We start from the raw sequence: 15,803 nt of genomic DNA on the forward strand, positions 1-15,803 counted from the left end.
CGTAAATGCTTCTATGTCATTTATTATTTTTCTGTAAATAATAGATTCTACAAATAAATTATTCTATAATTATTCTACAAATAAAATATGCAAAGTAAAAGAGTCAACAGTAAAAACGAGAATTCTCGTTATCTGTCCTTAACACATGGCTCAGAAAAAAACGAAGATTCTCGTGATCCGTACGCCAACATGTTAATAATTTGAGTCTCTTCTTTTTTCTTAGTCTGGCTAAAATGTTGTCAATTTTGTTTATATTTTCTGAAACCAACTTTGATTTCATTAATTCTGTTTTTCTATTCTCTATTTTATATGTCTCTCTGTAATCATTATTTTATTTCATTTTTTCTGCTGGCTTTGGGTTTAATTTGCTCTTTTTCTAGTTTTTTAAGGTGTAGAGTTGGGTTGTGATTTAGGATCTTTTTAAAATATATATATAGGCATTTACAGCTATAAATTTCCCTCTGAACACTATCACTGCACCCCATAAGTATTTTTTTTTAATTTTATTGGGGAATATTGGGGAACAGTGTGCCTCTCCAGGGCCCATCAGCTCCAAGTCGTTGTCCTTCAATCTAGTTGTGGAGGGCGCAGCTCAGCTCCAAGTCTAGTCACCGTTTTTCAGTCTTTAGTTGCGGGGGACAGGGGGCGGGGCACAGCTCAGCATCCCATGCGGGAATTGAACCGAACCAGCAACCTTGTTGAGAGCTCGTGCTCTGACCAGCTGAGTCATCCGGCCATCCTGCATGCCATGTTTTTGTTTTCATTCATTTCAAAGTATTTTCTAAATACACTTATGAATTCTTTGACCGATGGGATGTTTACATGTGTTTTAATTTCCACACATTTGCTATTTTACCAGGTTTTCTCCTGTTACTGATTTCTAGCTTCCCTCCATTGAGTTTGGAGAAGGTACTCTGTATGATTTCAATTATTTTGAATTTACTGAAAATTGCTTTGAGACTTTACAGACTATCCTAGAGTAGCTGGTGTTGTGTGAAGTGTTCTGTATATATCTTTTAAGTCTCCATGATTTATATGGTCTACTTCCTTATTAATCTTTCTAGTTCTATCAAATATTGAAAGTTAGGTTTTGAAGTCTCCAATTATTATTGTAGAACTGTGTCTCCCTTCAATTCTGTCAATTTCTGCTGTTTATATTTTGGGGCTCTCTTTTTAGATGTGTATATATTTATAATTATAATTATTCTATCTTCTTGATGTATTGACTCTTATTAAAATATAATGTTCTTCTTGGGGCCGGCCCGGTGGCTCAGGCGGTTAGAGCTCCGTGCTCCTAACTCCGAAGGCTGCCGGTTCGATTCCCACATGGGCCAGTGGGCTCTCGACCACAAGGTTGCCAGTTCAATTCCTCGAGTCCCGCAAGGGATGGTGGGCTCTGCCCCCCGCAACTAAGATTGAACATGGCACCTTGAGCTGAGCTGCCTCCCGGATGGCTCAGTTGTTGGTTGGAGCGCGGGCTCTCAACCACAAGTTTGCCAGTTCAATTCCTCTAGTCCTGTAAGGGATGGTGGGCAGCGCCCCCTGCAACTAAAAAATTGAACACGGCACCTTGAGCTGAGCTGCTGCTGAGCTCTCGGATGGCTCAGTTGGTTGGAGTGCGTCCTCTCAACCACAAGGTTGCCGGTTCGACTGCCGCAGGGATGGTGGGCTGTGCCCCCTGCAACTAGCAACGGCAACTGGACCTGGAGCTGAGCTGCGCCCTCCGCAACTAAAAGAACAACAACTTGAAGCTGAACAGAACCCTCCACAACTAAGATTGAAAGGACAACAACTTGACTTGGAAAAAAGTCCTGGAAGTACACCCTGTTCCCCAATAAAGTCCTGTTCCCCTTAAAAAAAAAAAAAAAAAAAATATATATATATATATATATATATATATATATATATATATATATATATATATATATATAAATAATGTTCTTTGTCTCTTGTAACAATTTTTTATTTAAAATCTATTTTGTCTGATATTAGTATAGCCTTCCCTGCTGTCTTTTGGTTACTATTTGCATGGAATGTCTCTTTTACATCCTTTCACTTTGAACCTATTTGTGTCTTTGGACCTAAAGTGAATTTCTTCTAGACAACACATAGGGAGACCATGGTTGTTGTTGTTGTTGTTGTTTTAAGTAAAAGGAAGAGTTATACATCTATCACTTTAAATCAGAACTAGAAATGATTAAGCTCAGTGAGGAAGGCATGTTGAAGCCAAGATAGGCCAAAAGCTAGGCCTCTTGCACCAAATAGTTAGCCACGTAGAGAGTGCAAAGGGAAAGGTCTTGAAGGAAATTAAAGGTGCTACTCCAGTGAACACATGAATGATCAGAAAATGAGACAGCCTTATTGCTGATATAGAGAAAGTTTTAGCGGTCTGGCTAGAAAATCAGGCCAGCCATAACATTGAAAGTTCTGTGGGTAAAAAGCTATCAAACAGCATCGTATGCTACAGATAAATTGTTTGTGAAAGGAAGAGTCAATCCATGAGGCAAACTTCATTGTTGTCTTATTTTAAGATATTGCCACAACCACCCCAACTTGCAGCACACACCCCCCTTATCAGTCAGCAGCCATCAATGTCGAGGCAGACCCTCCACCAGCAAAAAGATTACACTCACCTAAGGCTCGGATGATGGTAAGAATTTTTTAGCAATTTTTTTTTTAACAAACTTACAAACATTTTTTAGCAAATGTATTTTTATTTTTTATATATATTTTATTTTTTTACTTCTTTTTTAAAAGGAGGGCACAGCTCACAGTGGCCTATGCGGGGATTGAACCAGGTTATTAGCATCATGCTCTAACCAACTGAGCTAACCAGCCACCCCACAAATGTATTTTTAAATTAAGGTATGTACATTTTTTTTTTTTGTTTAGCCGGAATGCAGTTACACACTTTAATAGATTACAGTATTGTTACAGAACTCAAGGGGTTAACCAATTGGAGTGTTCTATTCAAGAACGAGATGTGGCTGTCATTAGGTAATTTTATTTACTTGCAGCAAGTAAAGGAGATGAGATTCACATCCAAAGTTCTGTCTCCTGGAAGATTAATTACATGTTGATTTCTTCTTTGAACTTGGCTAAGCTTATGAGGTTGGTTTGAGGTCAAATTCATCCAGTTTCAGCTGCCTCTGCAAAATACTGTGTTACATTTGAACATTTAACAAGAATGGCATTTAGTAGTAACTGTCCAAACCTTGAGACCTTTGTCTTATCTAACAATATAGTGTGACACAACTTTTATATGCACTGGGAAACCAAAAAATTCATGTGACTGGCTCTATTGCCATGTCAGTATCTGCATGTATCTCCAGTATGCCTGTAGTAGAGTCCAGATCCATAATTTTTCTACATCTTTTCTATTCTCATTTTATTCAGTATCTGGGGAATTTTAGTCTTTCCCATTACCTTCTCCTTAATGAATCTCCAACCCTTCCTCCCCCCACCACCACCCACCCTCACCCCTTGTCAGGCGGGGGACCTTGCTCGCTATGCAATTTTTCAGGCGGGGCGGCCTGCGGGGTCTCTGCTCCCGCTCCCCACACAAGAACTCAGGCTATGGTGAAGCCAAAAAGGAACACCCACGGAGCCATGGGTAGGGGAGTCATACCACTATCGTCTCACTGGAGGCTGGGCCCACTGGCCGCCCACCAACGACTCTCCACTCTCGACTCTCTTTGGCTCTCCTCGGCTCCTCAGCAATCCTCGGCAGCCCTCGGCTCTCCTCCTTAGCTGCAGCAGTTATAACAGCGGCCAATAGGCTAACCGACCAGAGCCGAGGGCCAATCAGCCACAGCCCATGGCCATCCACCACCCCAGCCAGCACCTTTCCACGTGAGGCCAAGAGCCTGTAAACTACTTTCTGGGGCTCTGTCCCCACAACCCTCCTTCCAGAATGGCACATTTGTACTTCTAACTACTTAGGATCACTACCAGGAACTTCAAACTCAGGAAGTCCTAAACTAAATTCTTTATCTTATCTTCCTGCCACCCCAATCCGAAACCCTCCGGAATTTTGCTTCTTTCCAGCTCCCAGGAATTCCCTACATTTCTCAGTTAAATAGCAGCACCATCCACCCACATTTTTCCAAACTCCAACTTGGGAGTCACCCTCATTGGCCAAATCCCATCGAAAACATCCTACCCCTGGCGCTGACGCAGAAAGAGAAAGCGGGCCCAGCGGCCGCCCAAACCCTGCCATACCCGCTTCAGGAGCCTTCGGAAGGCGGGGAGGGCGTGGCTGGAAACGGCGGGGGCTGGGCGCAGGCGGCGTCCCACCGACTTCCGCCCGAGGTCAGCGCCTGAGCCAGAGAGACCGAGCCCGGAAGCGCCCAGAACCGGGAGCGCTTGGAGCCGGACACCTCGAGCCAGAGAGCCGGGAGTCCGGAGGCACGGCGTCGGGAGAGGCCGGGTCCTCTGGCAGGTGCGTGGGCGCCGTTTAGTGGAGGCCAGTGGAGCCCAGGCGGGTCCCGGCCCAGGGCCCGGCAGTGCTGCGGGAGTCGCGGGCTCGGTGGGGCGCTGCGCCTTTGCTGACCCAGGCGCGTCATCCTCCGGTGTTGGCCTCGGTGCTCCTGCGTGCACCTTCGTACGCTCTTGGGCAGGGGACGTGGGTGGGTGGGACTGCCGGGGGCGCCGGCTCGCATGCCCGGGTTTCCCGGAAAGGAGCAGATCGTCCTAGGACTCCGTGTTTCTCGTTTCCGACGTGCCAAACGGCCTGTCCTCTGAAAGTTAGGTTTCAAAGCAAACTTTTGCGAAAAAGTCCAGGATTTTGGTGAATAATCAGGGCATGTCACCTGACCTCGTTAGTAATGGGGAACACCGTGACAGAAATGCTTAATGTTGTGTTGAAGTCCAAAGTCGAAAACGTGTAAATGAGTTAAATAATTCCTGCGGGTGCTGAGTTGTAAAATCTCAGGTTCTAGAAAAACAGGGCGTTGCCCAGTGTTCATCCTTTCCACTCTGGGAAGTCTGTAAACATGAAAACTTGTAAAATGTGGCACGATAACAGGAGAAATTGATTCGGGTCTTTTCGGTGCGCTGACTGGATCGTGTATTCAGTGAGCACTTACTAGGTCCCGTCTGTGTGCTCAGAGCCTTGTTAACACGTCACCCGCGTTGGTGCAGCATGAGGGTGGGTGGCATTCTTTTCAGGGGTTCAATAGTCCCATTAGGGAGGTGTGGAATTGATGCCATTTAACTGAGAAATGAGGGGAATTCCTGGGAGCTGGAAAGAAGCAAATTTTTGTAGGGTTTGGGATTGGGGTGGCAGGAAGGTAAGATAAAGAATTTAGTTTAAGAGTTCCTGAGTTTGAAGTTCCTGGTAGTGCTCCTAAGTAGTTACTGTATTTCCCCAAAAATAAGACCTACCCCCAAAACAAGCCCGTTAAGATCATCATCCAGACGGTCTCATTTAGTACGTTACGACCATGTTCCAGAAGAAGATGAAATGACTGTATTTGAATAAATGTAGATTGTTGTACATGAAAAAATAAGACATCCCCCTGAAAATAAGCCCTAATGGAGTAAAAATTAATATAAGACCCGGTCTTATGTTCGAGAAAACAGGGTAGAAGTACACGTGTGCCGTTCCAGCACAGGAGTGGGGGTTGGAGATTCATTAAGTAGAAGATAATGGGAAAGACTAAAATTCCCCAGATACTGAATAAAATGAGAATAGAAAAGATGTAGAAAAGTTATGGTTCTGGTCTCTACTATAGGCATACTAGAGATATTGCGGATGCCAAATAGTGTCAGAAGGCTCTTCTGTAATCCTAGGCTTTAATGGATGCGTGAGTTTTTAGTAAGCCTAGTGCATTATAGAATGCCTACTGTGTGTTCCCTATATTCTAGGGATATAGAGATCAACAAGGCAGAGCTCTACTCAAGGGATCTGCCTTCCTGGAGAAACTGACAATGTAAAGAGAATAGCCAGTGGTTATAGGGATGTGTGAGTGACTACAGCTGCCCGCTGGGGTTGGCAGGGAGGCCCTTTGGGGCCTGTCTGGATCAGAGCTGGAGGGTTCCAGAGAAGCTCCCTACTACACCCACGGTTTCTGGATAGAGTGGCCAGAATTTTTGAGGGGGAAGCTGAAGGTCTCCCAGGAGCTGGGGCTGTATCCCTAGGCCCCATGCCTGAAGGCTGGAAGAATCACAGACCTCACAGACAGAACAAGGTCCGGTAAAAGCAGCCGATGGGTGTTTGGAGAAAGCTTGGAAGGGAGGAAGAGGCTGACTTGTGGCCCATGTCTGTGAGGAAGCTGCTACTGTGTTTCCCTGAAAATAAGACCGAACCGGACCATCAGCTCTAATGTGTCTTTTGGAGCAAAAGTTAATATAAGACTTGGTCTTATTTTAACATAAGACCAGGTATAATATAATATAATATAATATAGTATAATATAATATAATATAAAATACCAGGTCTTACATAATATAAGACTGGGTATAATATAATACTGGGTCTAATATAATATAATACCAGGTCTTATATTAATTTTTGCTCCAAAAGACCCGTTAGAGCTGACGGTCCGACTAGGTTTTATTTTGGGGGAAACACGATAGCTAAGAGGGACTCCAGACAGAACATGTAGGAACTATAAGTTGAAATTTCAGAAGTCCTACAGTGTTAGTTTCTCGGCTGCTGGTGATGGGCCAGGGGTTTATGTTTTAAATGTTTACACTCTGGTTTCACAACATAATGAATGTACTTAATGTCACTGAGCTGTACACTCAAAAGTGGTCAAAATGATAAACTTTATGTGAGGTATATTATAATGCAAAAGAAAGGCTAAAATTTTATCTGTGCTGTTTAATCCAGTGATTCCATTCTGGCCACCTATTCTAAGGAAACTGACAGGGAACTGTCCAAAAATGCAGGGACAAACATTTTCCTCAAAGTGTATTTATCATAATGAACAATTTTAAATAACCAAATATCAGATGACTTGAGGAAGAGTTAAATGACCCAAAGCTTATGTAGTCACTACAAATAATTCCAAAGAATATTTAGTGACATGGGAAAATTCATCTTAAAACTTAGGTAGGAGAAACTGCCTATAAAATTAATATTAATGAATAACATATTTTTATAAAAATAATTTGTAAAATATGATACAGGCAAGAATAATCTCAGAAAGAAATATCAACAGTGTGGTTATTTCTGGATGGAGGGATCACAGGTGCTTTTTTTAAAAGCACCATTATTGAGGTATAATTTACATATCATTAAATCCACCCATTTTAGTAATTGTACGATTCAAAGATTTTTAAAAAATTTATCATGTTGTACACCATCGCCACAATCTAGTTTAGAGCATTTCCATCACTGTGGGTGCATTTAAGTTTTCTTCATAGTGATTAACTTATGGGGGGGGGTATTTTTAGAAAGACAAATACATAGTGATTTCCTAACAGGAAATTCAAGAAAAACTAAAAAGTAATATAATTTAAGCTAAAACTGAAAAGTAACATAATTTAGTAAGAGTAAAATTATTTAAACTCTGACTCAGAGCTTTTAAGGACTTTAAGACTGTTTCCTAAGACAGTCATGGGAGTTGCGAACAAAGATTTACATCTAAAGATCTACATCCCAGCTTTGTTTTATGTTTGTTTTCTAAAATTTTTATTGGGGAATATCGGGGAACAGTGTTTTTTTCCAGGACCCATCAGTCGTCCGTCAATCTAGTTGTGGAGGGCACCAGTCAGCTCCAAGTCCAGTCGCCGTTTTCAATCTTAGTTGCAGGGGGCGCAGCCCACCATCCCATGCGGGGACTGAACTGGCAACCCTGTTGTTGAGAGCTCACGCTCTAACCAACTGAGCCATCCGGCCGCCCTCAGCTTTCATTTTTGATACCAAAACTTAAAAATAATTTAATTGTCCAATAATATAGAAATAGTTCATGTATGGTGCATATCTAAGATAGCCTCTATTAAAAATTTTTTCTAAGAATATTTAATGATAAGATGCTGACATAAAAGGCAGCATAGGTACTGTGAATATAGTATGCTTTCAATTTTGATAATAATATAGTCCATTACAGTACATATACCTGGAAAAAAGCCTGATGAGGTGCGATCAAACAATACGATGAATGTTTAAATTAAAAAAACATTTATTACAGTAAAAGACACCTCATAAGAAAAAATATAACGATGTTAATTAACATGGCCCCTACGTTTTGAGATTGTTTTGCTGCTGTTAGACAGTTTCGTATTTTCCATATTTTCTAAGGTGAGCACGTATTACATTTCTATTAGAAAACTTTTTTTTTCAAGGCGAGGTCAGCGAGGACTTGAGAACTGGCCAAGGACAGATCTGGGGGGCGGAGCTCAGCAGCCACGCCTGCATCAACCTGCCTAGTCCAGCTTAGGCAGCTATACAGTACATAGAGACTGTCCTGAAAACTTAAAGGTTCATTAGAGAGTGTTAATGTTTTCTTTTTTTGTTGTTTGTTTTTAACTGTCAGAGATTAAGAGCCAGCTAGATTAACCTAAGTAGTGCATTTTAATATCTTTCACAGTATTCACCATCATCTTGCCCGTCTACAAACAATGATAATTATGAATCAATTAGAGTATAAAAAACAGTGAACACATATGAAATTAGTAAATATTAATGCTATAGAAAGGCAGAGTTAAATTATGGGACTTTAAGATCTTTCTTTAAGATCTCATGAGAAAAAAATTGTGAACCCCTAATATGTTCATTTGTTGAACAGATCCTACTAGGTCCTGTATGGGATATACAAGTTTGAGGTGGGAGGTAGGGGACAGGCCCAGCAAGAAGGAACAGCATGTGTGAAGGCCCAGAGGACCAAGTTTAGGTTTTTTTTTCCCCCAACCTGAAGAAAAAGCCACTGTGGCCAGGGAGAGAGATGTGCTGGCTGAAGCTGGGGAGAGAGGCCAGGCCTTGAACCATAAGAAATTTGAATTTCATTTGAAATACAATTTTCCAAAAAAAAGTTACTGAGGCAGTAGTGTGGAGAAGAGATTAGAGACAGAGAGGAGCAGAAGTGGGGAGCGGAGTCAGGACTCTACTGATGGAGCATGGGCAAGGGTGGGAGTGGAGATGGAGAACGTGAATAGTTTCTGGCTTTATTTAGGAGCAGTGATGGGAGATGCTGATGACAGAGATAATGGGGAGAAATAAGGGTAGTACCGAGTGGCTTGAGCAGCCAGCTGGACACAGCAGCCACCTGCCAAGAGGGAAACGGGGAGGCCTAGACTGGGAACTTGCCACGTGTGAGGTACGGGTGTTGGGGAAGCAGTGGGCATTTTGTCCTAAACTGGGGGTTGTCTGCATACAGACGGCATTTAGGGCCCCGAGGAATGGGCACCATTGCTCAGGTAGGAATTAGAGGGGGGACTTCAGCTGGGAAAACTGGACGTTCAGGATGGGGCTGGAGGAATGCAGACCCCCAATCGCATTCTCAGGACTGTGCTGGGTAGGCACCCTCGGAGAATGGCAGTGCCCAGCCATCCTAGAGCCTGCAGGGAATCTGCTGACTAACTCTCCTTAAACAAATGTTACACCCAGGAACCGCTTTTCACCAAACCCCAGCTGACTTTGGGCAGTCTGTTAGAGATGACTTCAGTTTTCCAAAACTGACAAATAGCTATTGTGAAGTAAACCCAGTATCTCATCATTTATTAGTTTTATTGTAAGATACACATAAAATTTATTTCAATTCAAAATATGCTTATTTTTTTAGAAGTAACTTTTTCTATATGTAGGATTGTAAAAGAAATTAAATGACTTCAAATGTGTCTCTATATATCTTCCCGTTTAAACTTAAGTTGTATATTTGTTTACTAATTGTTCAACTTATCTCTAGAATGGCTTAACAGAAACCCACATAACTTACAAGTTTCTTTGAATTTACAGGAGACTTACATATAAAAATCCATGGTTTCACTATCATATAATGTTAATTTGTAACTTAGAAATTAATGCTTTTGTATGCTTAAACCACACTTGATCTGTAACTGAAATCTGTCATGTTTTCATTAAGATGGGTATTATGGGTATTACACTAAAGGATTTTTGGGTGTCATAATATCAGCCATAAAGCTAGAAATGATTCTAAAATCAACACACACATTACAAACTTGGATAGTATTCAACTTCTGTTATTATAACATGATTTCAACATCTTTTTAATAAAAAAACACCCAATTTTCCCACAGTTTGCATGTAGAACGATCCTAAAGTCACTCATTTATATTCACTGAAAAGAGAATCCTTAAAAACTATGACTTGAAACTTATTTTTCCTACAGGATGACGGTGGGAGTCTTTGCAAGTTGTACCTTTTGTTTGAAAGTCAAGCACTTACCTCGTCAACAGAAGATAAAGCTGCAAACTGACATAAAGGAAAATGGTGGAAATGTTTCCTTTTTATTAAATCCCCAGGTATTTGCAAATTTCCTGAGAACTGTGTCATTGAAGGGAGCAGAGGTCGCGGTGGGAAGAGTAAGCCGCAAATTGGCAGCAGGAAAGTCAGCGAAAGCAGGAGAAGTGACACTGCCAACAGGGAAGTTGGGCTAGAGAGAGGCAGAGGCAGGAAGATCACCCAGTCCCATCTTTTCCCATTTTTGTGAGCTGTAGGACAATCCCATGTGCCCTGTGAATCTGATATTATTATAGCACAGCCAGGGATATAAATAGAAATAATTTCCAACCAGCCAAGCCTGCTCTTGAAGGAGAAAAGTTAGAATGTGCGGTGTTTGCAAAAAGCACACCATACAGTCACCAGTGTGTCACCACTGGAGTGACACCTGTATCATCGGGGACAGAAAGAAAAACATGCAGTGTAAACTGATCTTTGTACTGTTTGTTTACTTAAAGGTGGAAGGAAGCTACCTTCTCTCTCTTGAAATGAATTGTAGGTCTGACAGTTTAGATATAGAATTTCACAGCGAGAAGAAATCTTGGAAATAATGAAGGCTACCCTCTTTTTTAACCACCTCATCACAAGAAGTAAACACTGAAGTTTGAAGTCGGTAGGTCCCAGGCCTGCAAATGCAGAGCCTGCCCAGGTCCTCTGTTCTTCGCTGTATCAGTAGGCTGATGGGGCTGCCTCAGCCTCCCATTCCTGGACCACAGCCCTGAACTGAGCTTGCTGGCAGGGAGCCCGGGCTGCCCTGCGATGCGGATTCAACTCCAGCTGGATGCTGGGCGCATCTCTGGCATTTGGTAGTTTGCCTGTGGGTATCAGAAATGGAAGGCCCCTGTTTGCCTCCAGTTCCAGCAGAATTGTATTCACTTCCCTTGTACGGCTTTTCTGTCTCACCATTTCTGTGGATGATGAATAATTTATGCCTCTCAGTTTACCCTGGACATAGAGAATGCCAGCCTGGTCTCCCATTTTTATTTTTTTATTTTTTTTTTTGTTTTGTATTTTGTGTTTTTTTTTAAAAGATTTTATTGGGGACAGGGGACAAGACTTTTCTTTTTTTTTTTCATTGAAGGGAGCAGAGGTCGCAGTGGGAAGAGTAAGCCGCAAATTGGCAGCAGGAAAGTCAGCGAAGGCAGGAGAAGTGACACTGCCAACAGGGAAGTTGGGCTAGAGAGAAGCAGAGGCAGGAAGATCACCCAGTCCCATCTTTTCCCATTTTTGTGAGCTGTAGGACAATCCCATGTGCCCTGTGAATCTGATATTATTATAGCACAGCCAGGGATATAAATAGAAATAATTTCCAACCAGCCAAGCATGCTCTTGAAGGAGAAAAGTTAGAATGTGCGGTGTACAGCGTGTACTTCCAGGACTTTTTTCCAAGTCAAGTTGTTGTCCTTTCAGTCTTAGTTGTGGAGGGCGCAGCTCAGCTCCAGTTCCAGTTGCTATTATTAGTTGCAGGAGGCGCAGCCTACCATCCCTTGGGGAACTCGAGGAGTTGAACCGGCAACCTTGTGGTAGAGAGCCCACTGGCCCATGTGGGAATCGAACCGGCAGCCTTTTGAGTTAAGAGCACAGAGCTCCAACCTCCTGAGCCACTGGCCGGCCCCCGGCCTCCCATTTTTAGATATTCTCATATACTCGGAGTGCAGCCTTGTTGGAAGTTGTTTTGCCAGTGTATATAAATGTTACAAATGTGCAACAAAGGAGACAGCAGGATACATAATGAGAAGGAATCATCTCCAACATAAATTGTCAAGTGGAAAAGCCAAGGACAGAAGCGTGTGTTAGTGTGCTGCCATCTGTGGCTTCAAAGGGGACTGTGTGCTTGTATGTGTCCTGTCTACATAGAACAGCTCTTGGAGGGTCCCCAAGGAACAGGGTACAACAGGTGCCTCAGGCGGTATTGTATTCCTTTTCAGATATTCTACAATGTGCATACGCTATTATAAGTTAATAAAATTACAAATTAACAAATTAAAATAGATAATAATAAATAGTCTTTGAACCTTCTATCCCACTCCTAAGGAAAAAAACAAGTGTACAAAGACAAAACAAAAAAACCAGTGTACCTTGAGCTCAGCATTGGGTACAGGGTGAAAATTTGGAAAGAAACTTTAAGATTGATTAGTCAATTGGGGTACATCCATACTCTTTAAAAACTGTTGATTTTATAAACTTTTATGTAACAAATTGTATTATTTATAAGTTTTAGAAATCTGAGAAAAATTATTACAAATTACCTTTAAATAAGACTTCAAGGGTGAAAATTGCATATACAGATTTCTTTGAATTTTATTTTTACTAATGCATAATGAATTGATTCTTTTTTCTTAGTGCACACACATAATCATAGACAATGTTGATGTTCTGAGCCAGTACCAACTGAACTCTCTCCAAAAGAAACACATCCATATTGCAAGCCCAGATTTTATATGGGAATCTATCAAAGAGAGGAGACTCTTGGACGTAAGGAATTATGATCCTAACAAGTCACCGGACAGCACACCACCTTGTCCAGAGGCAAGCAGTTCTGGTAAGTATCTCACACCAGACACTTCGTGTATTATTGGTGCTATAGTAACAATTCTGGTTTGTTCAAAGGTATTATAGACAAAAGATGGTCCAGAAATACAACAAAAATAAGTAGGCTTTTTGTTACCTCAGAAAATGGGCAGCAAAAAAGTGAAGGACAAAAGACTAGCAACAGAAATAGATTTCTCAATATCCATTCTAGTGTGGTCAGATTCAAAATGACTACAAAAAACACAGATAATGTCAGAAAACATGATGTGTAATTTTAACTGGGAAGGAGAAGAACATTTGTGTTAAAAAGTCATTGTCACAACTTAATGACTGGAAATTTTATGACCAGCATTTTGCTAAAGAAGTTCTTTCCAAAAGATGATATCTCCACAAGAAACATATCTCCTTTATAAACCCAGATTTTATTTTGGAATCTGTCCAAGAAGAAAGCCTTTGGACATAGAGAAGTGTACTCCTCATGAGACACATTGAAAGTCCAGCAGCTTTGTTAAATATTCACTTATAGTAAGCACATGATATATGTTAGATAAACTCTTGCATGATATCAACTGTATTATTTATAAAAATTGTAGACATCTTAGTTTTTTGGTATGGTGCAGAAATGCTGTCATCAGACTTTCTTCATAAAATGGTAGCTGAAACAAAAAGTCAGGATGATAAACTCCTTTTGTATTGAAAATATTTTTCAACATCCAGAATTATACAGTCAGATTCAGAATTACTACAAATACACTGATGACTTTTGAAATCTTGATAGCATAATTAAAACTGGAAAGAAATCCTTGCATTCAGAGAGGTATTCCTATATATAATAATGCTGTACTATTCCTCTGTAAGAAAAATATGAAGCAGAAATTGTGCAGCCTCACATAGGAACCTGATCCTGTAGTATGAGAAATTCATTTCATAACTATGTTCACCGTAATCTTCAGAAGAGAAGGATGCCATTCGAAATTGTCTGCCTGAAAACGAGTTTCAAATAGTACAGATTACATTAGAGTTTTCACATGCCTATTAAATAGAATTATAATGATATGTTCTCACCATCTTTTAATCTATCTTCCTCCTTTCCCACTTGTATTGTCCTTAGATTGCCAATAACTCTAGCTAATTTACGGACACCTTAAAGAAAACAAGATAGCATGGCAAATATGATCCATATTCAAGAGTTGTAGCAATTCCAGCATTTATTGTTAACCAATTTTAGTAAGTCTTAGGGTAGTAAACAAATATTTTGTTTGTTTTGATTCTAGAAGTGAAAACAGATGACCTATGCCTGGACAGTTCCACAGAGACGGAAAACACTGTGGAACTCACTAAGTAATCTTCTGATCTTTAAGCCTCGACAAAGTTTGCAAAATATTTTATAAACCTCAAGCACAGTATTAAAATGCTATTAGTACATCAATATTTTTGTATTGTTTCATCTTGCTTAACTCTTTATTGATCTAACTCTTTATTGAGTTTTTATTTATGTAAGACTTTCTTCAACTAGTGTAGTGATCATTATTTTTATCTTCTCAGTATTGTATAAGATTGAATATAATTGTGTTGTTGATTTGAAAAAAGAAAACCACTGGAGATGAAATTTGGGCAGTCTGCTCACTCTGTTACCTTATTGAAGAGCCTTTAGAGTGAAGACAGTTCTTACTCTCTACCTGATATTCTTAAAAATGGAAATAATAACAATCTTCCAAAATACAGTGAGTCTGAAGTTATACATGGCTTCTTAAAGTATACCCAAGGTTGCCGTATTCATAAGGCATCATATTTCATCTTATTTCATTCATTAACAGTAGTGCTGAAAGAGAGAACAAATACCAAAATTAAAAGTGCAGATTACAAGAAGTGTGACAGCTCTATTTTAAAAAGGAGTTGACTATAGTTCAAAGAGGTGTGGGCCTGTCTGTGGTGACCTGGCACCCGAGGGTCCATCTCAGCATGAACGCAGGCCGTTTGGAGAAAACGAGGACCTGTTTTCTCCAACACAATGACCTGTTTCTTGTATGCCTCTGCTTCTTCTATATGCCTTCCTCGCTGTCCAACATAGACACTCATGGTATTCAGCATCAGAGCTCTAGAATTACGTAAAGAAGGAATCCAGCTCATTCCACAAGATCTTTTAACTATCTTTAGAATATCTGAGGTGGCATTAGGCACTTATATGCATTTTGTATGGAATTAGGAAAGCTACAAGAAGGATTTTATGAAAATTCTGTTTAGTCTAAAAGTTGATTTCAATGTTAAAATTTTAATTATACATATTTCAGGGTTAATACGGAGAATGTGGAAATTCCTTATTTTCCTCAAGATTTTGAAGTTGCAAAATACGAAACCTTGGAAAAAGTAAGTCTGATTTCTATTTTGGAAAAAAATAACTGTTTGACTGTCTTCTGATTATTTTTCCTGTTTGATAATTTCCTTATTGTTTGAAAAATTGTGCATCTCCTGAATAATATTCCTTAATGTATGAGTTGATTTTTAATAGGAAAATTATTTAAAATTTAATGTTTAATTTTTTTAGCATTTTTATTGTAAGAGTAATACATGCTCATAATAAAAATGTAAACAGTACAAAATATTAATATGACATTAAAAGTAAAGGTCCTCCTCCCTGTTATTGACAATTTTTGTATTTTAAGAGTAGATTTGATGCCCAATATTTATAGCTTGTTGAATTACAATTACTTTTGATTAAAAAGAAAAACAAAAAACTTTTCTCCAACATCATAGAAATGCATACTAGTTTTAGCATTCAAAATGATGCTCCATTTGTATTTTTTAGGTAGTTTAATAAAATGTAACTTGAAAATAACATTCTCTCTATGATAAAGAAGGTATGAAA

General features: G+C 40.1%; 2 protein-coding genes across 2 annotated transcripts in view; one reads left to right on the forward strand and one right to left on the reverse strand.

The window, feature by feature from the left end:
* Positions 1-2,988: 2,988 nt before the first annotated feature.
* LOC141571255 (uncharacterized) lies at positions 2,989-5,446 on the reverse strand. Its single transcript, XM_074331508.1, has 4 exons — positions 5,441-5,446; positions 4,163-4,692; positions 3,629-3,779; positions 2,989-3,149 (listed from the first exon to the last, which is right to left on the reverse strand). The coding sequence occupies exons 1-4, from the start codon at positions 5,444-5,446 to the stop codon at positions 3,105-3,107; spliced, it is 732 nt and encodes a 243-aa protein (XP_074187609.1). The 3' UTR covers positions 2,989-3,104.
* PARP4 (poly(ADP-ribose) polymerase family member 4) overlaps positions 4,311-15,803 on the forward strand; it is a 76,150-nt gene continuing 64,657 nt past the window's right edge. The window contains 5 exon segments of the mRNA XM_019749611.2: positions 4,311-4,441; positions 10,296-10,428; positions 12,749-12,947; positions 14,212-14,278; positions 15,229-15,304. Of these exon segments, the coding sequence (XP_019605170.2) occupies positions 10,297-10,428; positions 12,749-12,947; positions 14,212-14,278; positions 15,229-15,304 (474 nt within the window). The 5' untranslated portion in view covers positions 4,311-4,441; position 10,296.

The sequence above is a fragment of the Rhinolophus sinicus genome, linkage group LG04 (genome assembly GCF_036562045.2).
Source record: "Rhinolophus sinicus isolate RSC01 linkage group LG04, ASM3656204v1, whole genome shotgun sequence".
Taxonomy (NCBI): Eukaryota; Metazoa; Chordata; class Mammalia; order Chiroptera; family Rhinolophidae; genus Rhinolophus; species Rhinolophus sinicus.

Bases quoted from the DNA above. Each gene is read 5' to 3' on its own strand.
- LOC141571255 (XM_074331508.1), bottom strand. The intron at 3,780-4,162 runs GTAGGATGTTTT...CTGGTCGGTTAG, and splicing joins TTTCTGCGTCAGCGCCAGGG to CCTATTGGCCGCTGTTATAA. The intron at 3,150-3,628 runs GTATGACTCCCC...AGTATTTTGCAG, and splicing joins CCTCCAGTGAGACGATAGTG to AGGCAGCTGAAACTGGATGA.